Source organism: Bos indicus, chromosome 20 (genome assembly GCF_029378745.1).
Source record: "Bos indicus isolate NIAB-ARS_2022 breed Sahiwal x Tharparkar chromosome 20, NIAB-ARS_B.indTharparkar_mat_pri_1.0, whole genome shotgun sequence".
NCBI lineage: Eukaryota > Metazoa > Chordata > Mammalia > Artiodactyla > Bovidae > Bos > Bos indicus.
In genome coordinates, this window is record NC_091779.1 from 48,704,417 (window position 1) to 48,730,344 (window position 25,928).

Consider the following 25,928-nt stretch of genomic DNA (forward strand, 5'->3'; position numbering starts at 1 on the left):
CTGAGTCACAGTCAGCCCCCAGTCTTGTTTTTGCTGACTGTATAGCTCTTCTCCATTTTTGGCTGCAAAGAATATAATCAATCTGATTTTGGTATTGACTGTCTGGTGATGTCCATGAGTAGAGTTATCCCTTGTGTTGTTGCAAGAGGGTGTTTCTCTGAGCAGTGCATTCTCTTGTCTAAACTCTTGTAGCCTTTGCCATGCTTCATTTTGTACTCCAAAGCCAAACTTGCCTGTTACTCCAGGTATCTCTTGACTTCCTACCTTTGCATTCCAGTCACCTGTGATGAAAAGGGCATATTTTTTGGTGTTATTTCTAGGAGGTCTTCATAGAACCATTCAGCTTCTGCTTCTTCAGCATTAGTGGTTGGGGCATAGACTTGGATTACTGTGATACTGAATGGTTTGCTTTGCAAACAAGCAAAAATCATTATGTCATTTTTGAGATTCCACTCAAGAACTGAATTTCAGATTAATTTGTTGACTATGAGGCCTACTCCATTTCTTCAAGGGGTTCTTGCTCACAGTAGTGGACATAATGGTGATAGCTTATGGTGAATGTTGTCAGATTTGTGATCTCCAAAGTAAAGAATTTTGCTTCAAGATCAGGGACTCAGCTTCAGTCACTCAGAGCTTTGTATGGCAAAAGTTTTATTACAGTGTAAAAATGATACTTTGGCCACCACATGTGAAAAGTTGACTCATTGGAAAAGACTCTGATGCTGGGAGGAATTGGGGGCAGGAGGAGAAAGGGACGACAGAGGATAAGACGGCTGGATGGCATCACCGACTCAATGGACATGAGTTTGAGTGAACTCCGGGAGTTGGTAATGGACAGGGAGGCCTGGCGTGCTGCATTTCATGGGGTCGCAAAGAGTCAGACATGACTGAGTGACTGAACTGAACTGAAAAATGATACAGAAAACTTCTGACAAAGACATCAGAAGGGGGGTGGAGACTGACCCACTTACTAGTTTGCGTGGGGCTTTATATACTTTTTCAATGGGTTACTAACAATAGAAAGGTCTTACCAGACCCACTCTCACATACATATACATCTTAAGATAACAGGATTATTCTGAAGTTTCTTGTTAAGAATAAGAAACATGTCCTCCAGTGAGACACATTGTTGTTATATAATCATTGTGAGTGAAAATCACTCAGTCATTTCCAACTCTTTGTCAGCCCCATGGACTGTAGCCCAGCAGGCTCCTGTGTCCATGGAATTTTCCAGGCAAGAATACTAGAGTTGCCATTGCCTCCTCAGGGAATCTTCCTAACCCAGGAATTGAACCTGTGTTTCTTGCATCTCCTGCACTGGCAGGCAGATTCTTTACCACTTTCACTAACTAGGAAGCCATGTGGTGGTAGAAGTCAGGAAAATAAAATGGCTCCAAAAGGAAATGTGTGGTATATAGTATTGATACTTGCTTTGATTAACTTAGTCCATTGGGGGCCATTTACGGCACACAGACACACACACACACACAGACACACACACACACACACAAAAAACAGCAGGAAAATGCGTTTCCTCAAGATGCAGAATACCTATTTAGAGGAATGATTTAAATGTCAGGGTATGTGAAATAGAAAGCCAGTGGGAATCTGCTATATGACATAGGGAGCTGAAACCTGGTACTCTATGACAACCTAGAGGGGTGAGATTGGGTGGGAAGGAGGTTCAGGTGGGAGGGGACATATGTATACCTATGACTGATTCATGTTGGTGTATGGCAGAGACTAACACAATATTGTAAAGCAATTATCATCTAATTAATAATTTTTTTTAATCAGGGTATAATGCCATATAATAAGTAACTTCATGCAAAAATTCAAATTTTTCATGTCCATATAGATGAAGTATACATAGAAGTTATACCAATTATCCCAGGGACCTAGGAAAGGTTGAGTAGCACTCTGCCTTAAAATGATATTTTGCAATTAACTGAATAAATGGCATTTTATAGATTGAGCCCTAATGGTCCAGTTCTGATGTACTGCCTTTTTTCTGACACTAGTCTTAACCTGTTGAGTTCTTATTGAAATGATGAATCCTTCTGGTTCCCACAGTGATTGTGACTGAACATATGTCAAGTATATAATTGTTTCAGGGGCCAGTGCATAACCTCTTTTAATGTCTAAAAGCTTCCGGCTTTAGTACCTTCAATAAATATAGGGATTTTTGTTATAGTGATTTTTTTCCGTTGGATTTGGATATCAAATGATTCAGTGAAGCTACTGTAAAGGTTAAAAATAATTGCATGTAATAATTTCCCCATTGATGTTTCCACTACCAAAAAAGTCATATACACATATGCAGACACCAAGATTTTCTAAACTGGGTAATCATAAAACTTATTATTTGAAAGATTGCAAGTTGTATTTCATTTGGAGTTCCAAGAGACCTAGGAGGGGACTGGTGGTAAGGCCAGGACCTGGATATGAGTTAGTGAGGACAGGGGATATCAATCTCTGAGTGTAATCATGCTCTTAAAGGAAAATTTCAAAATTCTGCCCTTTTATGTTAATTTTTATTGGGATACAGTTGCTTTACAATGTTGTGTTAGTTTCTGTCATGCAGCAAAGTGAATCAGTTATATGTAAAAATTCCCCTTTTTAATAACTACTTTACAGTCTTAACCAATTCCAACTTGCTTTCCAGAGACATATTCCTTAGAAAAGAAAAATTATCTGTTGAATCTTTTTTCTCAAGGGGACTTGAATAATAAATTTATACATAAAATTCAACATGTCAATGATGTATTTCAAGTTAAAAGCAATCAATAGAATTTATAAGTCTTCACACAATATTTTAGTAACATTTTAACTAAATATTCTTTAGGCATGGCAACCCACTCCATTATTCTTTCCTAGAGAATCCCATGGACAGAGGAGCCTGGCAGGCTACACATCCATAGGGTCGCAAACAGTTGAACACAACTGAAGCCACTGAGCATGCATGCACGCACCCAGAAGCTTACTGCATGTGTCCCAAGACATCCATGGTCTGTAGTTCCCACACCTCCTGCGGTGACAGAAATCTCCTATTCCCAATGGATCTGTCTTACTTGTGCTCAGCACACTGTAAACTAGCCAGGATGTCTTCTAGATAAGAGCATTAAAAGTGTAAGTTTTAATCATAATAACATCTATTCATTACTAAATGATGCAGGACATTTCAGAACTGTGCAAGGGAAATCTGGTGACCTGAGTTATATCTCTGGTTATGACACTAACTCTTGGAGACTGAGCACATCACATAACATTACTCTTGAAATTGTTTCCCTATCCGTCAGCTTAAGTTCTAAGAGAATAAAATTATCTCTGAAGTTCAGTTTAAAAGTACTTGATAATATATTTGCTGCTAAGGTCAGGGTTGATTTCTCTATTAGATAGAATAGGAGGGCTACAGTCCATGGGCTGGTAAAAAGTTGGACATGACTGAGCAACTAACCACACTAAGCACAGAGTAGGCACAGAGCTTAGGATCCTCATTATTTTGGGGGAAGGGGACCTTGAAAAATGTTTGTATTTTTTAAGTCAGAGGAAAAATTGAATTTTAAGTCAAAGATAATATTTCAATAAATAATATTAACATGTGTGTCTTTATTTGAATACTGTTGAAAAATAAATTTTCTAATATTATTTTATCAACAAAAAAGCCCATGAAGGCAAACTGTCCATAGAAGTCATAACACAGCCCTAGCTATGGTGGAGAAAATTGTGGCTGAAAGGTTAGAAGGTTTGGAATTCACGTTGTAATAGACCTGGGCCTAAATTTAGATTTGAATTTAGTCGTCTTAGAATTGTGTCAAAGAAAGTGAAATCATTTCCTTTCATCAGTGCATAGTCTTCTTTTTTTCTCTGAGCTTTGCACATTTTCCCCTTTTTCATGACCCATCATGTACTTATGACCCGTTTTTCTAATTCCTGGAACACAATTCCATCCCATTGTCTTCCCACAACTCAGTTTAATTCCTGCACTTATCTGCGAACTTGTGCATATGTGTGCTCACACAACATGCACACACACACACAGACAGTGACACCCTGCTTCCTTTTCCCTGTGTCAGCTGAACCATGATTTCCTCCAAAAAGATGTCTCAGACCACCTGTGTTTAGACTAGATGTTCCTTTCACCCATCCACACTGTTCATTCTTGGATGCTGAGAACCATCTAGCTTATCACTGAAATGTAACAACTTTCATATTGCAAAATATAAGGCACAGAGATAATACTCCATAAACACTGCCAAGAGAATAATTCTGAACCTCAGTAGCCTCATTTATAGAATGAAAATTCTAAACCTACTCCACTGAGATGGGTAAAAAACACATGCACACCAAATTCTGTGACTTGTTCATTGAGGAGTTCATCATACTATCACATACTATTCCAGGATTAAAAAAAAAAAACAAACAATAGTATGCTTTAGTCTAGAGTCTATACTTAGGCACTGATAGCTTTTTAAAAAGTTTAATAAGTATGAGAAGATAAATCTTATATTATCTTTTTGGTTCAGTTGAAAACTATGATGAAATTACTACTTAGGATTGAGCCAAGCATTATGAAAAATGGACATAAATGATGACTAGTCTCTTTATGTCCTCAGAAGTTGAAATATAACTGATGCAATGCTATGCCAATTGTATATTTCAGCTACAGATATATAATTTTGGAGTTAATCCTTTTTATTTAATGGGCCTCTATATAGAGGTAATGTAGGCTGTCTACAATGGCCTTTCTAGTAATGTGCAAATATTGAAGCATGTTTAGGGTTAAAAAGTATTTGATAAAGTTTACTGCTTCTTTGATTTAAGCCTGACCATCTGGCTCATCAGTGCCGCCAAGATCTATCGTTTATCACTGTGCTTATACTCATGTAATAACTATACTTTTATGTTAATTACATTTTATTGATCCATAGTATATCTCCATGTGTGCACTAATTTTGACTAATTTTCACAAATGAGTATCAGGTATAGTTTTTGCACTTTCAAGTCTAACAATAAGAACTCATTTTGCAATGCTCAGTGAAGTACCTATGTCACACATTCACATAGTAAAGTAAGCTGAAGTAAGCAGTGATTGTTTATACAGTATTAGTGCATGCACAGAAGATCTTTATAGAAACAAATTTGAATGGGAATGATGTTTAATTGGTTCTTTTTTCAGCTATGGATATTTTTTCTTACATTCTATTAATAATGTGAAAATGAGAAATGACACCCATTGTGGGTAGAAATTCCTAATCAAACTCCCAAACTCTCTCTCCCTATCTCTTCACTCACTGCTTTGTAGAAACAGTTCAAGTCCTGGATCAGAGGAAATTGGGTACCAGATGGCTTTTATCCTAACATCTTCAAGTTACTCCGAGAGCATTCTTGCTACCAATTGCCACGTAATGAAATAAATCCTACTAGAGCAGAATAAGACTTCCAGGAAGCAGCAGGTGTAATGTCACAGCTGTAGTAGCAGTGCTAACTTGTTCGTGGATCAAGTTACATCTGGGACTGTCACGCTGGCTGCTGAAGTTAAAAAGACTGCTGAGAAGGTAGCAAAAACTCTTGGGTGCTATTCTTTACCTTATTAGCAAGAGTCTTAGAGAAAAGTGGCCTCACTAAGTTACATGTTTCACTCGGCAGTGCTTCTCTTTACCCCAGCATGAGCTTTATCCAGCCATTGCCTAGGATTTATATGGGTTATATCTATTTTTGCAAATTATCTTGTTAAGATGTTAGCATGTATAGCTGGAGAAGTGTATTGCTGGTTTATGTGCAAGCCATGTGCCTGGAGAATAAAATTAATTTGGAAAGATCTTGCTTGAGTGGGGAATCTGTGAAGATTTTGAATCGGGGAAGAATAGCAAGGATCAAGCTTCTTGGAATTCTGTCTGTATTGACAATAATCCTCACAATGTTTGGTAATTTATCTGAGACTAGCAAATCTTAGAGTTTATTTTTCATTCATTAATGATATGTTGATTGTCTGTTTGACTAATATCTTGTGTGAGGGCTGTGATGTTATATATAAAGAGAATATAAGCATAAAATGGTACAAATGGTCCTCGACATGTTGTTGTGATTTTTTTTTTTTTTAGGTGGAGGAAGCACGTTTCCCTCTCATTGAAATATTTTAGAAAAACAATAATATTCAACCCAGTTCAAAAAAATTTACTGAACACTTGAATCTCTGGGCTTTTCTGGGTGGCTCAGTGGTAAAGAATCTACTTGCTAATGCAAGAGACACAGGTTCCATCCCTAGGTCAGGAAGGTCCCCTGGAGAAGGATATGTCAACCCACATCAGTATTCTTGCCTGGGAAATCCCATGGACAGAGGAGCCTGATGGGCTGCAGTCCATGGGGTCACAAGAGAGAGGGACACAACTAAACAGCAATTGTACAATCCCCATATTAGCAACTATGGATGCAAGGCATAGATTCTGCTTTAAACTTACAATCTAAACAGAGATACATATGCAAATACATACTTAAAATAGAATGATAAATATTCAATGTAGAATTATGTATTTTCTATGACATTAGAGCACAGTAGGTAATATGTAATGAACTCTTGGAAAATATGATCAAGCATATGGACTCATATTATTTGAGTCCTTAGTGTAATGCTTTGATTCAATTATCTCGCAAAATGCTTCATACTAGATGCACAAAATGGTATCAGCTGCATAAAAAGGAAGTATTTAGTATGCACTGGCTCATTTTAATTGTATAAACACACCTGAAAAATGTTCCTTTATTTCTCAGTGCTGAAATTTCATTAGATTGTATTGGTGCTATGAAACTCTAAAAGGATTAAAATTGTTCATCCATGGAGGCTTGGGTTTGGTCTCAATAATATTTAGCACTTTCTATTATGATTATAAATGGTAAAATTAAAGGGAATAAAAACTGGAACATTAAGATTCTAGTCAACATAATCAACTGACTTGAAGAATGACTAATTCCCTTTATTAAGGATGGATTGTAGTTTAATTGATCACCTGTTATGTATGGAGACCTAATTAATAATTGAGATAAGTCAAAATGCCTATTTTATTTTGTGATCTGCTGTTCTTGGCTTCCTATGTAATAAAATTAACATTCTATAGAGAAAATAATGGTAATAATAAATATTTCAGAAGAATAATAAAGGCTGTGATTACAGAAATGGAATAATATTCAATGGGACAAAGGCATCAAAATGTACATATAGAGGAAAGCATAGTTTGTAATATGACCATGAGAATAATTGCTGTAATGTGTGTTGGTTTGAATCAAACAGATTTTTCTAGTTAAACATATCCAAAAAATGATTGATTATTTAGAAAACATGTTCTGATCTTCCTACAATTGGAATACAACATCTTATGTGTTATTTTTATTTTTCCATCAGTGTAATAAGCAGCACACCAGGTCTGTAAAGCATTAAATAGGAAAAAGTCAAATGTTTGGATGATGAACTTCCAAGCAGGTGGTTCAGCTGTATTGACATTACAGGGTGGTTGTTAGAATTGCAAAATCTATGCCTCACCCAAGACATGCGAATGAGATCATGGATATTTAACAAAAGCCCCAGGAGATATGATTATGCATTAAAGTTTAGAATTGTGAGAAGGCAGAATGCTAAGGGATGCTAATGTATTGATCTTAAACTTCATGTGGTATTTGTATTAAATTATTTTTGAGAGTAAATAAATGTAGTTTTACAAGAAGTTCTTCAAAATAAAATATGTTAACTAAATATGAAGTTATAGAATTTCATTAATTTTTAGCATTTTTTAACACCAAGCAATATTTCAACTGCAGTCACAACCCAATTGATTCCTTCTAATTATAACTGTTTAAAATTTCAAACAAGTATAGCTTCTTTATATAATATTTTTATACTCTAAATTTAGCTTTAGTTTTTTACTGTGAGTAGCCAAACTTATTCAGAAATGCTATTTTATAAACATATGAATTACTTAATTCAAGAAATGTTTAATCACACATACACACACATACATATATATACATATATACATATATACATATATATATATATATATATATATATATATATATCATCACCAACTCACAGAACTTGCTCAAACTCATGACCATGCAATTATCTAATTCTCTGTCATCCCCTTCTCCTCCTACCTTCAGACTTTCCCAGAATTGGGGTCTTTTCCAATAAGTCAGTTCTTCACATCAGGTAGCCAAAGTATTTCAGCTTCAGGTTTAGCATCAGTCCTTCCAATAAATATTCAGAATTGATTTCCTTTAGGATTGACTGGTTTGATCTCCTTGCTGTCCAATGGACCCTTAAGAGTCTTCTCCAACACCACAGTTCAAAAGCATCAGTTCTTTGGTGCTCAGCCTTCTTTATGGTCCAACTCTCACATCCATACATGACTATTAGAAAAACCATAGCTTTGACCATATGGAAATTTGTTGGCCAAAGACTTTGTTGAAAAGTACTGTCTCTGCTTTTTTATATGCTGTATAGGTTTGTCATAGCTTTTCTTCCAAGGAGCAAGCATCTTTTAACTTAATTTCTATAGTCACCATCTGCAGTGATTTTGGAGCCCAAGAAACTAAAGTCCATCCCTGTTTCCACTGTTTCCTCATCTATTTGCCATGAAGTGATGGGACCGGATGCTATGATCTTCATTTTTTGAATGTTGAGTTTTAAGCCAACTTTTTCGCTTTCCTCTTTTACCTTCATCATAAGGCTCTTTAGTTCCTCTTTGCTTTCTGCCGTAAGGTTGGTGTCATCTGCATATCTGAGGTTATTGATATTCATCCCAGCAATTTTGATTCCAGCTTGTGCTTCATCCAGTCCAGCATTTCACATGAGGTAATTTGCCTATAAGTTAAATATGCAAAGTGACAATATATGACCTAGACCTACTCCTTTCCCAATTTGAAACCAGTCTGTTGTTCCATGTCCAGTTCTAACTGTTGCTTCTTGATCTGCATACATATTTCTCAGGAGGCAGGTAAGATGGTCTGGTATTCTCATCTCTTTTAAGCATTTTCCAGTTTGTTGTGATCCACATAGTCAATGGCTTTTGCATAGTCAATGAAGGAGAAGTAGATTTTTTTTCTGAAATTCTCTTGCTTTTTCAATGATCCACAGATCTTGACAATTTGACCTCTGGTTCCTCTGCCTTTTCTAAATCCAGCTTGAACATCTGGAAGTTCTCAGTTCACATACTATTGAGCCTAGCTTGGAGAATCTTAAGCATTACTTTGCTAGTGTGTGAGATGAGTGTAATTGTGCGGTAGTATGAACATTCTTTGGCATTGCCTTTCTTTGGAATTGCAATGAAAATTTTCCAGTCCTGTGGCCACTGCTGAGTTTCCCAAATTTTCTGACATATTGAGTGCAGCACTTTCAGAGCATCATCTTTTAGGATTTGAGATAGCTCAGCTGGAATTCCATCATCTCCACTAGCTTTGTTTGTAGTGATGCTTCCTAAGGTCTACTTGACTTCATACTCCAAAATGTCTGGCTCTAAGTGAGCTTCACATCATTGTGGTTATCTGGGTCATGAAGAACTCTTTTGTATAGTTCCTCTGTGTATTCTTGCCACCTCTTCTTAATATCTTCTGCTTCTTTTAGGTCCATATCATTTCTATCCTTATTGTGTCCATCTTTGCATGAAATGTTCCCTTGGTATCTCTAATTTTCTTAAAGAGATCTCTAATCTTTCCCATTCTATTGTTTTCCTCTATTTCTTTGCATTGATCACTTAGGAAGCCTTTCTTATATCTCCTTGCTATTCTACATTCATATGGATATATCTTTCTTTTTCTCCTTTACCTTTCACTTCTCTTCTTTTCTCAGATATTTGTAAGGTCTCATCAGGGAACCATTTTGCCTTTTTGCATTTCTTTTTCTTGGGGATGGTTTTGATCACTGCCTCCTATACAATGTAACAAACTTCTGTCCATAGTTCTTCAGGCACTCTATCAGATCTAATCTCTTGAATATATTTGTCATTCCTACTTATAATTGTAAGGAATTTTATTTAGGTCATACCTGAATGGCCTAGTGGTTTTCCCTACTTTCTTCAATTTAAGACTGAATTTGGCAATAAAGAGTTCATGATCTGAGCCACAGTCACTTCCTGGTCTTTTTTACATTTTTGCTTACTGTATAGAGCTTCTCCATCTTCAGCTGCAAAGAGTATAATCAATCTGATTTCAGTATTGACCATCTGGTGATGTCTATAATGTAGAGTTTTCTCTTTGTTATTGGAAGAGGGTTTTTACTATAATCAGTGCCTTCTCTTGGCTAAACTCTGTTAGACTTTGCCCTGCTTCATTTTGTACACCAAGGCCAAACTTCCCTGTTACTCCAGGTATCTCTTAACTTTCTACTTTTGCATTCTACTCCCCTGTGATGAAAAGGACATCTTTTCTTTGGTATGTGTTAGTTTTAAAAGGTCATGTGGGTGTGGTGGCACATTAAGTGGGGGATTGGGGTAGGAAGAACTTAGAGCCATGGAGGAAAAAAAAAAAAAAAGCAAGGGACTATATTGACTGACCATGTAATAGGTGTACTTGGTTAAATGGAAGCATTAGTGTGTGTGTGTGTGTGTGTGTGTGTGTGTGATTCCATCAGTTGTGTCTGACTCCTTGAGACCCCATGGAGTATAGCCCACCAGGCTTCTGTGTCCATTGGATTCTCCAGGCAAGGATACTGGAGTGGGTAGTCATTTCCTTCTCCAGAGGATCTTTCCAACCCAGGGATAGAAACTCGGTCTCCTGTACTGCAGGCAGATTGTTTACTATCTGAGCCACCTATTAAAATTCTATATTTTGAGTCTGGTTACTGGAGGAATGTTTAGTCCCTAAACTGTGTTCGACTTTTTGCAACCCCATGGACTGTAGCCTGCCAGGCTCTTTTGTCCTTAGGATTTGCCAGGCAAGAATACTGGAGTGTGTGTCCATTTCCTTCTCCAGGGAATCTTCCCAACCCTGGTATTGAACCTGCATCCCTTGCGTTGAGAAATCAACTCTAAATATGCATTGCAAGGACTGCTCCTTTGGCCAACAGATGTGAAGAGCTGACCTATTAGGAAAGACTTGGATGTTGGGAAAGATTGAAGGTAAAAGGAGAAGGGGACAGAAGAGGATGAGTTCGATAGATAGCATCACTGACTCAGTGGGCATGAATTTGAGCAAACTCTGGGAGACAGTGGAGGACAGAGGAGTCTGGCATGGGGTTGCAAAGAGTTGGATGCCACTTAACAACTGAACAACAGCAAACTGCAATAATGATTATTTGAAGCATTTATAATGAAGGAATAATGTTTTGAAAAAGTTAATAAGTAGGTTTCTAGCAACATAGAACATACCTGGGAAGAATTAACATTAAGCAAACTAACCTGGTTTGTTTTGCATAATTTCCTATTTCTATTTCATTTTGTGTGTGTTATGAACTCTGATATTTTTTGGAGTAGTTTTGTGTTTCCAAGAAAATTGAGAAGATGCAGAGTCTTCCCATATACCCACTGCCTCCACAACTGCATGTCCTTTCTCATTATCAATATCCCTCTCCAAAATGCAACATTTTTTTTTACTGAGGAGGGACCTACTCTAAACTATCCTCAAGGTCCTTAGTGTTCACTCTTAGGTGCTGTGCATTCTGTGGATCCGAACGAATGTTTAAGGACAAATGTATAAGCTTTTTGAAGATCCTGTGGATACATCCTTTTGTTCAGAGATTCTTTCCTCAGCCAAACTGAATCTACCAATAAGCCCATCAGATGTGCTCTTTACTTACAATGTTTTTTGTCTCTCACGTTTATTTTTAGTTCTTTCTTAGGATTTCCATGATTCTGCTTATATTGATCATCTGTTCTTACATGTTCTTTTTTTTGTTCTTTAGAGTCCTTAGAATATTAATCAAAGTTGCTTTAGATTTCTAGTTTGATAATCCCAACACTCCTGCTATGTCTCATTCAGATGCTTGCTCTTATCTCTCCAATTTGCACTTTTTTGCCTTTTGGCATGCTTTGTAATTTTTTTTTTTTTTTTTGATAACAGGATATGATGCACTAGGAGATGGAGCTGCTGTAAATAATCCTTTAGTAATACTAGTGGAGGTGATAGAATTCCAGCTGAGCTATTTCAAATCCTAAAATATGATGCTATTAAAATGTTGCTCTCAATATGTCAGCAAATTTGAAAACCACAACAATGGCCACAGGACTGGAAAAGTCAGTTTTCATTCCAATCCCAAATAAAGGCGATGGTAAGGGAAGTTCCAACCACTGTACATTTGCACTCATTTCACACACTAGCAAAGTATTGCTCAAAGTCTTTCAAGCTGGGCTTCGACAGTACATGAACCAAGAAATTACAGATGTTCAAGTTGGATTGAGAAAGGCAGAGAAACAAGAGACCAAATTGCCAGCATCTGTTGGACCATTAAAAAGGCAAGCGAATTCCAGAAAAGCATCTACTTCTGCTTCCTTGACTATGCTAAAGCCTTTGACTGTATAGATCACAACAAACTGAAAAATTATTAAAAGAGATGGAAATACCAGACCACCTTACTGCATCCTGTGAAACCTGTATGCACGTCAAGAAGCAACAGTTAGAACTGGGTGTGAAACAAATGACTGGATCAAAGTTGGGAAAGGAGTAGGTCAAAGTCGTGTATTGTCACCCTGCTTATTTAACTTATATGCAGAGTATATCATGTAAAATGTTGGGCTGGAAGAATCATTAGCTGGAGTCAAGATTGTGGGGAGAAACATCAAAACCTCAGATATGCAGATAACACCACCCTTATGGCAGAAAGTGAAGAGGAACTAAACAGCCTCTTGATGAAGGCGAAAGAGGAGAGTGAAACAGCTGGCTTAGAACTCAACATTCAAAAAAAAAAAAAAAAAAAAAAAACAACGACTATGGCATCTAGTCCCATCACTTCATTGCAAATAGATGGGGAAAGAATGGAAACAGTAACAGACTTTAGTTTCTTGGGCTCCAAAATCACTGGAGATAGTGACTGCAGCCATAAAATTAAAAGATGCTTGCTCCTTGGAAGAAAAGATATGACAATCCTAGACAGCATATTAAAAGGAAGAGACATCAGTTTGAAGACAAAGGTTCATAGAGTCTAATCTGTGGTTTTTCTACTAGTCATGTATGGATATGAGAGTTGGACCATAAAGAAGGCAGAGAACCAAAGAACTGATGCTTTTGAACTGTGGTGTTGGAGAAGACTCTTGAGACTCCCTTGGACTGGAAGCAGATCAAACGAATCAATCTTTGAGGAAATCAACCCTGAATATTCTTTGGAAGGACTAATGTTGAAGCTGAAACTCCAATACTTTGGCCACATGATGCAAAGAACCAATTCATTGGAAAAGACTCTGATCCTGGGAAAGATGTAGGGCAGGAGGAGCAGGGGGCAACAGATGAGAGGGTTGGATGGCATCACTAACTGAATGGGCATGAGTTTGAGCAAACTCTGGGGGATAGTAGAGAACAGGGAAGCCTGGCATGCTGCAGTCCATGGGGTCATGAATAGTCAGAGACGACTGAGCAACAATGTGATAGATCTTCCCGACCCAGGGATTGAACCGGCATCTTCTGCTTTGCAGGCAGATTCTTTACCAGTTGAACTGTCAGGGAAGCCTAGGGATGGGGCAGGAGAAGCATTCTATAGTCTGTGACTAGTTCTTAGTCTTTCCGTGATTCTGTGCCTCTGGAGTGAACTTCACAAATGTTTCTCAAGGTTTTCTCGCTCCTTAGGTGGGCCAGGATGTATTTCCTCCTTCCCTATGTAAGGTGGTACTAGTGGTACAGAACTTGCCTGCTAGTTCAGGAGACATAAGAGACATGGGTTCGATCCTTAGGTTGAGAAGATCCCCTGGAGGAGGGCCTTCCAACCCACTCCAGTATTCTCACTTGGAGAATCCCATGGACAGAGGAGCATGGTGGATTACAGTCCATAGGGTCGAAAAGTCATTACTGAAGTGACTTTGCACATGGGCAGTACTCCAACAGGTTAGGCTCTTGTTGACTAGTTTCCCCTGAGGGCTGGCCTTATTAAGAGTAGAATGATCTGACATATGTAAAAATATTTCCTTTACCCTTTCCCTGGGGAAACACAAGGGGATTTTCCTGATATTTACTGTGGAAACTTGGAGGTGTTCTTGATGGTAAGTCTCACCATGTTGAGGACTTTCCCCTTGGAGTTTTTAAATCTCTGAGTTATCCTCACTGAACCTCCAGCAGTTTATCAATTACAGTTCAGGTTTGCCACTCCATTACTGGTTCCCGCTGATTTCTGCTCATGAGTCTCTGGTCAGTTAAGCCACTCTTCCTTCTGTTCATTTATCTATCTTCAATCATGGAGGCAGTAGTCCCTGAGTCCCCCTCCATTGTTATGAATCCAAGAAGAGTTGTTAATTTTTTAAGTCTGTTCAGGTTATCTTTGTTTTTAGGATGGAGTGGTATTTTTCTAAGCTCCTTCCTTGCTTATGAACTTAAAATATCATTCTTTTTTAATTGCTTAGTAACATTCCATTGTATATAACACAATTAGTTTATCCATTCACCTGTGACATTGACTTTTCTCTAGCCTTTCCCTATGCACATTTTAGATGAATATCCTTTATTCCACTTGCATAAATGTCTAAATCTGCTTATCTTATTGGTACTGTAACAACTCACAAACGGAATGACTTAAAATATTACAGATGTATCTATTAGATTTCTAGAGATCAAAAGGGCTTCCCTGGTAGCTCAGTAGTAAAGAATCTGCCTGCCAATGCAGAAGACATGCACTTGATCCCTGGATCAGGGAGATTCCCTGGAGAAGGAAATGGCAACCCACTCCATTATTTGTGCATGGAGAATTCCATGGATAGAAGGGATTGGTGGGCTACAGTCCACAGGGTCACAAAAGAGCTGGACAAAACTTAGCAGCTGAACAACAGCAAGAGGTCAAAAGTCTAAAATCAAGATTTCTGCCTGGGTGGAGGGGAGGGCGATGCTCCAGGATAGTATCCATTCTTTGGCTTCTTTAGCTTCCAGGGTGGCCTGTAATCCTTAGCTACTGCACTCTTACTTGGGACACTCTATCCTCCAGCATCTGTGATCATCTTTTTTACTGACTGATCCTCCTGCCTCTCTCTTATGAGGCCCCCTCTGATTACCTTGTATGTGTGTGTTCAGTTGCTCAGTCGTGTCCACAGTCATGTTCAACTCTCGAAACCCCATGAACTGTAGCCTGTTAGGCTCCTCTATCCATGGAATGTTTCCAGGCAAGAATAATGGAGCGGGTTGTCATTTCCTACTGCAGTTGATCTTCCTGACCTAGGGATTGAAACTGTGTCTCTTAAATCTCCTGAATTGGCAGGCAGATTCTTTAGCACTGCACCACCTGGGAAACACCTGTGATCATATTGAAAGAAAATGAAAGTGCTAGTCACTCAGTTGTGTCACAAAGTGACTCTTTGTGACCCCGTGGACTGTAGCCCCCACAAGCTCCTCTGTCCATGGGATTTTCCAGGCAAGAATACTGGAGTGGGCTGCCATTCCCTCCTCCAGGGGATCTTCCCAACCCAGGGACTGAACCCAGGTCTCCTGTATTGCAGGCAGTTTCTTTACTGTCTGAGCCACCCTTGATTTTGTCTAAATGATCCAGGATAATCTCCTAAATCCCCAAGATTTTCAGTGAATCATATCTCTAAAGTTTCCTTACCCTGTAAAGAAGCATATATATAGATCCATATTTCAGAATTCAGGATATAAACATCTTTGAGGGGCCATTTTTCAACTTACTACACTGTGTTTCAAAGAGTTTATCTTATTTGACAATCCCATCAAAGGTGTAAAAGAGTTCCCATTCCTCCGCATCCTCACGGACATATGCGAGTCATCAGTCATTTTAGTTTAAATTTCTCAAATGATGAATGATGTTGAATATCTTTCAATATATTTTTTGCCCTCTGTCTTCTTGTCAATTCAAATCTTCTTCCAATTTTTATTGGGTTTTGTGTTTTTGGATGGTTGATTTTGAGAATTCTTTATATATCTGGATACAAGTCTATAATTATCATATATTCATGCCAGACTCGAATGTGTCTGTATTTCCTCTTAACAATGTCCAAACTCATCAAGTTGTATACAATGAATATTTCAGGTGTTTATATTTCAATCTCACCTCAAAAAAGTGGTTAAAAATAAAAATGTGATAAAGGGATAGCATGAAAAAAATGAAAACACTCGGGTTATATTTGACAAAAGTTGGAAAAGGCTTATATACTGAAATCTAAAAAACATGACTGAAAGATACATATAGTGTTCATAACTCAGGAGAGTCAATGTCATTATGATGTTCACTTTTCTCAAATTTATCTATAGATTCAATGCAATCCCCATTAATATCCCCACAGATTTTATATATAAAATGCAAGGTAACTATAAAATTTAATGGAAAATGCAAGAAGTTCTATTATAACCAAAAAAAAAAAAAAATTAAAAGACTACAGTTGGAGGACTAAGATTATTTGATTTCCAGACTTACAAATTATAGTGATCAAGAGAATGTTCTATGGGTATAAAGATGAACAAACAAGCAAATATATATGAGTCCAAAAATATATAAACACACATAGATATACAAGTGATTTTTGACAAAGTTACAAAAGCAATTCAGTGGAGAAAGGATGCACTTTTCAGAAAATGGTTCTAGAAAAATTGGATATTCATAAGCAAAACATCAAACTGCAATTCATATATTGAGCTATATACAAAGCTTGATTCAAATTGGACCATACATGCTAAGAACTTAAACTATAAAACTTCTAAAAGAAAATACGAGAGAAAATGTTTTTGACCTTAAAGTTATGCAGAGATTTTTAAATATGAGACCAAAAGCCCAATCTATTAATGAAATAAATTCATATCTAATTAGTCATGGTTAAATGTATTTTTATTTAATCTTGTCATTGCTTGAGATGGTTTTATCAAATACATTTATGGAAAATATATTTAAATATATTTTAATTATCTTCAGTTCAGTTCAGTCACTCAGTCATGTCCGACTCTTTGTGACCTCATGAACTGCAGCACGCCAGGCTTCCCTGTCCATCACCAACTCCTGGAGTTCACTCAAACTCACATCCATCGAGTCGGTGATGCCATCCAGCCATCTCAAATCCCTCCCAGTATCAGAGTCTTTTCCAATGAGTCAACTCTTCGCATGAGGTGGCCAAAGAACTGGAGTTTCAGCTTTAGCATCATTCCTTCCAAAGAACACCCAGGACTGATCTTCTTTAGAATGGACTGGTTGGATCTCCTTGCAGTCCAAGGGACTCTCAAGAGTCTTCTCCAATACCACAGTTCAAAAGCATGAACTCTTTGGCGCTCAGCTTTCTTCACAGTCCAACTCTCAAACATCTTAAATCAGTATTAAAATGCATTTAACTATATATTCCTCAGAAAATATTTTATGAAATAATAGAAACTAAAATAATAAAGAAAAATGGTATATATGTGTATATATATATAGCTCCAGTTGTTTACTAACAATTTTTAAAAATGCAATGTCCTCATCCTCCTTCCTAAAAATATTGATAATTAAGCTTCTAAACTTATAGGTAAAAGATACATTGTATTGAAAATAATCAATATAGCAAGTGCTAGCAAATAGTTTTAAATTGAAAAAAAAAAAGAGTTGAAATGAGAATCTTGCTTCAATAAGTTTTAAAGCTTTCATAGAAGATAAAAGAAACCCTCAATTATGCAAACTCTCCTCTAACTCTTAGGAATGAGTATAAATTTCTGGAGAATACTGTCTAGCATGTTCTGATGCATTTAAAAAGTCAAATATCATTTTGGTAAATGTTCCTATTACTTAGAATCCAATCAATCTGAGTTTCTGTAAAGTCAGTACTTTGTGATGTAAAACCATTTTATGCATCAGATAATTTCCTTTCTCCCAAGTATAGGATTACATGACAGATTTTAATACAGGTTATATCTGTCATGTTGAATGCTTCATGGGCTGTAGGGAGTTCCACAGTCATTTAATACACTCTGGGGAAATACTGCTTCATCATTAATCTTACTTCTGAAGCATATTTGCATTAACCTTTAAATCATCTGAATAATAAAACAAACATACAAATAAGTAAACATATTTCTTAGAAATCTTTGTGAATGAAATCATACATGTAAATGCTGGAGCACTTAAGAATACATTGTCATTTTAAAGAAATGAAACTCAATCCTCTTGGTCCTCCAACCACTTTTTATAACATTTTTGGTCTCCCAACCACTTATTGTTGTATTTTATCATATCCTGAAATAAAATGTATACCTAACTGAAAATGAAAATAGGAAATTTTAAATAAAAATAGCTTAAGAATAATATAAACAAAGAATAAAAGTAATTATGATTTGAAAATATTATTTTCATACCTAAATATTTGGGCTTAACTTTATAGAGGAGTTAATGATGCTCAGATGTTTGAATCAATATATAATTCATGCATTCATTCAATCAGATTGTTTAATGAACATATACCATGTGCAAGAGTCTGTTCTAGGTACTGTGAAAACAATAGCAAGGAAAAGAGCAAAATTCCTTTTTTTTCATGATGACAGACAGAATATGTGCACAATAAATAATACAATAAATAAATAAATAAAACACATGTATATTGAGATCTAGAAAATATTAGGGGAGGTTTCAAGAAAAATCCAAAGGAAACAGGGTCTCTACCTATGTGGATAACTACATGGAAAAACATTCCAGTTGGAGAGAAAATGTAGAGGTCCTGGTTGAAGAGAGGGGTATATGAGGTATGTTGCAGGCTGAAGCAAGAGGGACACTTTGGCTGGAAAAGAGTCAATTTTGAGTAGTGACCTGATGATTGAAGTATAGCATGAGGTCAGAGAGGAGATGGCACCCCACTCCATTACTCTTGCCTGGAGAATCCCATGGACGGAGGAGCCTGGTAGGCTGCAGTCCATGGGGTCGATAGAGTCGGACACGGCTGAGCGACTTCACTTTCACTTTTCACTTTCACGCATTGGAGAAGGAAATGGCAACCCACTCCAGTGTTCTTGCCTGGAGAACCCCAGGGACAGGGGAGCCTGGTGGGCCGCCGTCTATGGGATCACACAGAGTTGGACACGACTGAAGCGACTTAGCAGCAGCAGCTTGAGATGCTGGGTTTTTATCAAAATGAGGTGTGAAATCATCAGAGTGTTTTGTGCGGAGAAGTGACATGATCTGATTTACATTGCAGTGGGATTACTGGAAGTAATTCCTGGGTAGCTCAAATGGTAAAACAAACAGTAAAGAATCTGCCTGAAATGCAGGAGACTTGGGTTCCATCCGTAGGTTGAGAAGATCCCTTGGTTAAAGGAATGGCAGTCCACTCCAGTATTCTTGCCTGGAGAATAACATGGACAGAGGAGCCTGGTGGGCTACAGTCCATTGGTTCGCAAACAGTCAGACATGACTGAATAAGTAACACACACACAGAGGATTTACCGGAGATACACTGCTGAGAAAAAATAATTGCAGGTGGGGAGCAGTGAGAAGGCTGGGGCATCGTGGAATTCCAGATTAGCATAGGGGCAAGTCTGTGGTGATACACTGTGTAAATGTATCAAAGCTGGAACTTTCAGCATGATTAAATCCTTACAGACAATACTGTAAATTATGTCACATGTTGATTTACTGTAGTTGTGATTTGTATTTTCTGCTCTAGGAAGCTCTATTTGTTTCACAGATCTACCTAAGAAAGGAGAAAAGAAAAGTCTTCAGCTGAAGACACTCAGATTTTTTTTTATTTTGGCTTCACTTTTATCTTTGAAGTGGATGAAAATTGAAGAAACTGTGCTGCTGTTTAAAAAAAATTATTTAAATATCATTGCATTGCATGATAAGTGCCTATTTCCTATAGTTATTAAAATAATTATTTTGTTTTCAAAATTTTAATTTATGTTAAATTACTCTGGGAAAGTTGATATGTAAAATTAACTACATCTCCACTCTATACAGGGGTTATAATTCCTAAAAACTAGTAAAGTTCCAAAAGGAAAAAAAAAATAAGGCTTAATATGTCCTTTCTTTGGGATTTGTTTGAAATTATTTGCAATCATCTTTTCTTATATTATAGACATCTTACTAGACAAGTCATGTCTCCAAAACTAGCAATTACTTTATGTAAGAGAGGGAAGGTAAATATTTTGGTTGCTATCATTAATTAATCTTTGTCACATTAAATTTAAAGTGACAGGTAACATTCATAATGTTGTCAACTGACTTTTTTTTTATTTGTTTGTTTGTTTGAAGCTTTTGGAAACATGTCCAAAACATTGATGAAATGTTGGAAACCAGTTGAAATACAGTAAAATTCAACAGAATAAAATAAGACTGCTTTTTCTTCATCCACGTTGGAAATTGTCAAGGAGTGAACTATGACAATATATCAATTTTTGCTACTATTTCTACTCTGGGTATGCCTGCCACATTTCTGTTCTCCAGAGATAATGTTCAGAAGGACTCCTGTACCTCAGAAAAGAATTTTAGGTGCACGTGTACCGAGGAGTGATGGCAAAATACTTCATCGTCAAAAGCGTGGTTGGATGTGGAATCAATTTTTCTTACTGGAGGAATATACAGGATCTGATTATCAATATGTCGGCAAGGTAAGTCTGTATTGAAATTGCAAATATTTACATTCTTTTATATATGTATGTATATATGTCTCATAAGGAATACTTGAAGTTTATAAAAATTACCATTCTTACAAATTTTATTCTTTAGATATTCCTAAAGCAATATTTGATTATGGAATACAAATTATAAATTAAAAACTATGTAACAAATATGGAATGATAAATGTAGGAGTTCACTTACTAGAATTAATTGTGCCTAAAACCTCGTGGATTAGAGGTAACAAAACTGCAATTTCAGAATTTTTATTTAAAAATCAATGATTGGAAGAAAACTATATGTCAATCTAGTCACTTAAATTGACAATGCATGAATATTACACATATAGTCTCATTGCTGTTGACTTTAGTGAGGAAGAAAAGATGTATTTAGAAGTTCTTTGATATTTTGCAGAATGAGAAAGCAAATGTCATTAGAAACACGACCTAAGGCCAAAAAAATACTTACTTCTAAGAAAATTCCAGATATAATATGCCAGATATAATGTAATATAATATAATATAATTCCAGATATAATATTCCAGATATTAATGTTACTTATTTTTCTAAAGTCCTACCATGGGGACATTTATGTAAGGAAGAAACAAATGGAAAGACAAGCAGGTAAAAGTAGTTTTCTAATCAGGAGTTTTCTAATCTCAAATGAGATTTCATGCTGTTCAGTTATAAAAGTTTGGAAAGAAAATGATCTGTGGTTAGGAATGGTTAGGTTACATTGACAAAAGTAACAATGCTTTTACACACTGAGTTGTATTAATTTCAGTTTTCTTTCTTGACACTATCTGAATCTAATCAAAATTAGGTAATTTCTTAAAGAAAGAATTCTTTTAATGGTGTTATTATTTTTATGGACAGTTTATGAAACTATGTGAAAGGGAAAAAAAAGTTAAACACACTCACAAAAGGCAAACAGATATAATCAAATGTTCTTATAGCTCAAGCAAAGACTATAAAATTAGGATAGCTCCATGATTGCGTTAGCATTTATTGCATCAACCTAATGCTTTTGTACTGTGGTGTTGGAGAAGACTCTTGAGAGTCCCTTGGACTGCAAGGAGATCCAACCAATCCATTCTAAAGGAGATCGGTCCTGGGTGTTCTTTGGAAGGAATGATGCTAAAGCTGAAACTCCAGTACTTTGGCCACCTCATGTGAAGAGGTGACTCATTGGAAAAGACTCTGATGCTGGGAGGGATTGGGGGCAGGAGGAGAAGGGGACGACAGAGGATGAGATGGCTGGATGGCATCACCGACTCGATGGACATGAGTTTGAGTGAACTCCAGGAGTTGGTGATGGACAGGGAGGCCTGGCGTGCTGCAATTCATAGGGTCGCAAAGAGCGACTGAACTGAACTGAACTGAAACTTCAGTAGAGTCATTCACATAATTAAAATTATGCTTGAAGTTTTGGTCTTCTAAGAAAAAGAATTTGAGAAAATACATGTTCATTGATTTTTTAAATACTTTGGTATGTTTTTTCATGTTCCAGTTATTTCAATCCTTTTAAAATCTCTGGCAATATAAGAATGATGGCATTAAAGTTTAAATGTCATATTGACTGGAAGGAGAAAAAAAGAAATGGCAACCTAAGCAATTTTACCAGAAAGCAAGCAGTAGTGGACTTATCACAGGTGTCATCTGATCAAATGCCTGAGATCAGAAGGTGAAGGCAAATTTTATGGTTGCTGCAATAGGCAACTTTCAGTTTATGAAACCAACCACATGAAAATATAATAACTGAAATTTGATCCATAGAAACTATAAATGGTTTCATTTGGTTCTTCCTAGACATAGCAGTTATTTGCATAGATTTTCCTTCCTCTAGTCCTTAATGAGTAATAAATGTTGCTAAATTGAATTGCATTATGTGCTGTTGTGATAGTCAAGCTACTTTATGTGCTTTCATTTGTTCTCTCTCCAAAGAATATCAATAACTTGAAATCAAGAACTTCATATCTCCTTTTCTTTTTTTTTTCATATCTCCTTTTCTATCTCTTAGATTTTAATATTTAGTTGATTGGATTAACCTGAGTTGTATTGAACTGAATTCTCAGAGTGGTCTGGTAGCTCTTTGGTGGCAAACACTAATGTAGAATTTGCATTACTATGGGGTATTAAAGCCGGTAAATACTTAAAAGACATATGCATTTTGATAAACAACTCAAATGCTGCTTCCATAGTCTGCTCTATAAAAGCAAGTCAGAAAACTCTTTAATAAGTAGAATCATAAGGAACTTAAAGAATGTGCTCACCAGTTTCTTCTATGTGTCCTGAGCTACCAGATCAACAGAAATAAATATATTCAATGTTGTAACTCTGACTTGACTTCTGATATTCAGAGCATCTGTTATTTAGCTTATATTTCAAGTCCATTTTGTATTTCTATCATTTATTCATGTAGTGATCTGTGAGTGTGTATGCTTAGTCTCAGTCATGTCTGATTCCTTCTACCCCATAGACTGTAGCCTGCCAGGGTCCTCCATCCATGGGCTTTTCCAGGGAAGAGGACTGGAATGGGTGGCCATTTCCTTCTCCAGGGGATCTTCCCGACCCAGAAATTGAACCCAGGTCTCCTGCATTTTAGGTGGATTCTCTAATGACTGAGCTACAAGGAAGCCCAACCTGTGAGATACCTATCTTTAAATGTCCCTTGCCTATAGTATATATGTGTATTATATATACTTGTCTATATATATATGATATATATATTATATTGCATTGTACAATATAATATATATAGTATATATGTGTATTATCACTGAATGTTTATATTGCATTAATTACTTATATAAAGATTTTATTTTAGAGATAAACATATCAATGTGTGTATGCAAAAAAGATAATATGCAACATAGAATATTTTTAAATGTGCATTTTAATGAATATAATAAGAAGCTAAGATATATTCTCTTCATGAGATATAATTTTTTTTGAAATTTCCTAGATATTCTTTCCAACATTACTTATAATAAATGTATTACATATTCATCCTTTCAGAAATTCTGGTTCTAGTTTTTAGTTTGTTTAAAGTACATATGTGATATTGATGCTAAGTGATTCAATGAATAGTTTAGTTTAGAGGTAGAAGTTATAATTGTCCCAATTACTAGACACATGGGAAGACGTTGACAGACACTCCATTGTTGTGGGAAATATAGTGGGAGCTCTGAGTAAAGCCAGTGAAGAGACTTACAATGGGGAATTGAGGACAAAACTGAAAAGCACATGCATAAAGAGGGGGAACATTTAAATACCAAGCAGCCAATGTGAGCAAATCAGAAAGTGAAAATCACTCAGTAGTGTCTGACTCTTTGCAACCCCATGGACTATACAGTCCCTGGAATTCTCCAGTCAAAACACTGGAGTGGGTAGCCTTTCCCTTCTCCAGGGGATCAAACCCAGGTCTCCTGCATTGCAGGCAAATTCTTTACCAGCTGAGTCACAAGGGAAGCCTGTAAAACAGTCAATCGATCCTGTAAAAAAATGGATGGCATATAATTTTTTAGATAAAAACCCATTACTGCTTACAGAATTAAAGCAAGGGAAAGAACCCCTTAGTACTCATTGGGTTAAAGCAGAAGAAAGCTTAGGAAAAACATGTTACTGCCAATCTAAACACTCATATATATCCTTGTTACTGCCACTATTTTTCTCTCTCAGTGGTTAAATCAGTTAACTTCTTCTAGCCTTCATTTTCTCATCTATTGTATGATCATATCAGTGGTTTTGCATTATATATAAATATATAGTTATATATTTACCACTGAGCCACCAGGGTAGCCTATAATGTACATTATATATATATTCAGTTCAGTTCAGTCGCTGAGTCATGTCCGACTCTTTGCAACCCCATGAATCGCAGCACACCAGGCCTCCCTATCCATCACCAACTCCCTGAGTTCACTCAGACTCATGTCCATCGAGTCAGTGATGCCATCCAGCCATCTCATCCTCTGTCAGCCCCTTCTCCTCCTGCCCCCAATCCCTCCCAGCATCAGAGTCTTTTCCAATGAGTCAACTCTTTGTGTGAGGTGGCCAAAGTACTGGAGTTTCAGCTTTAGCATCATTCCTTCCAAAAAAATCCCAGGGCTGATCTCCTTCAGAATGGACTGGTTGGATCTCCTTGCAGTCCAAGGGATTCTCAAGAGTCTTCTCCAACACCAAAGTTCAAAAGCATCAATCCTTCGGCGCTCAGCCATCCTCACAGTCCAACTCTCACATCCATACATGACCACAGGAAAAACCATAGCCTTGACTAGCCGGAACTTTGTTGGCAAAGTAATGTCTCTGCTTTTGAATATGCTATCTAGGTTGGTCATAACTTTCCTTCCAAGGAGTAAGCATCTTTTAATTTCATGGCTGCAGTCACCATCTGCAGTGATTTTGGAGCCCCCCCAAAATAAAAAAAATATATATATATATATACTGTATATATATATATATAATGTATATATTATATTAATGTACAATATTATAGGCTACCCTGGTGCCTCACTGGTAAAGAATCTGCCTGCTAATGCAGGAGATGCAGGTTCAATCCCTGGGTCTGGAATATCCACTGGAGAAAGAAATGGCAACCTACTCTAGTGTTCTTGCCTGGGAAATACCATGTACAGAGGAGCCTGGTGGGCTACAGTCCGTGGGATCACAAAAGAGTTGGAGGGAACTTAGCAACTAAACAATAACAAATGTACATTATATTTTTAATTTTATATGATTACATTATAAATGTGAAGTGTATAAGCATTTAAAAGCCCATTTATTAAGAAAAATTAAAAAGAATAAGAAGAAATAAAGGAAGACTGAGAAAAAAAAGAAGAAAGCCAGTGGTGGAATTGCTACTGCCATGGCTTTTATTAAGAAACTAGCTAAACCCATGATGAACTCAAAGCATTTCTTTGTTCACCTCTCAGTGATAAAAAAAAAATCTTTTCCTCTAAATAATTTAATCAAATATATTCTAAACCAAAATACATTTTGCATAAGTTTTTTTTTTCAGTGAAATAATCACAGTATTGACCTTTAAGATGGGATAGTGTCTGCTAACCTTTCTCTACCTTCCAAAAAAAGGGGTTTAAAACTTGAACTTCAAGTATCTAGTTTGCTCTATGCTGCATTTATATCTCAGCTTCCTATGAACATTTTTAAATTCCCCAATTTAAGATTTGAGAAACATTGTGTTTATCAACTATTTTCATTAGTTTAATTTTTT

The 25,928-nt window shown here is 36.6% G+C and overlaps 1 protein-coding gene across 1 annotated transcript in view; it reads left to right on the top strand.

Annotated features, from left to right (window-relative positions):
• Positions 1 to 25,928, top strand: part of CDH10 (cadherin 10) — a 189,226-nt gene that overhangs the window by 51,360 nt on the left and 111,938 nt on the right. The window contains exon 2 of the mRNA XM_070774810.1: positions 20,333 to 20,688. Coding sequence (XP_070630911.1) covers positions 20,458 to 20,688 — 231 coding nt within the window. The 5' untranslated portion in view covers positions 20,333 to 20,457. The remainder of the gene's footprint in view (positions 1 to 20,332; positions 20,689 to 25,928) is intronic.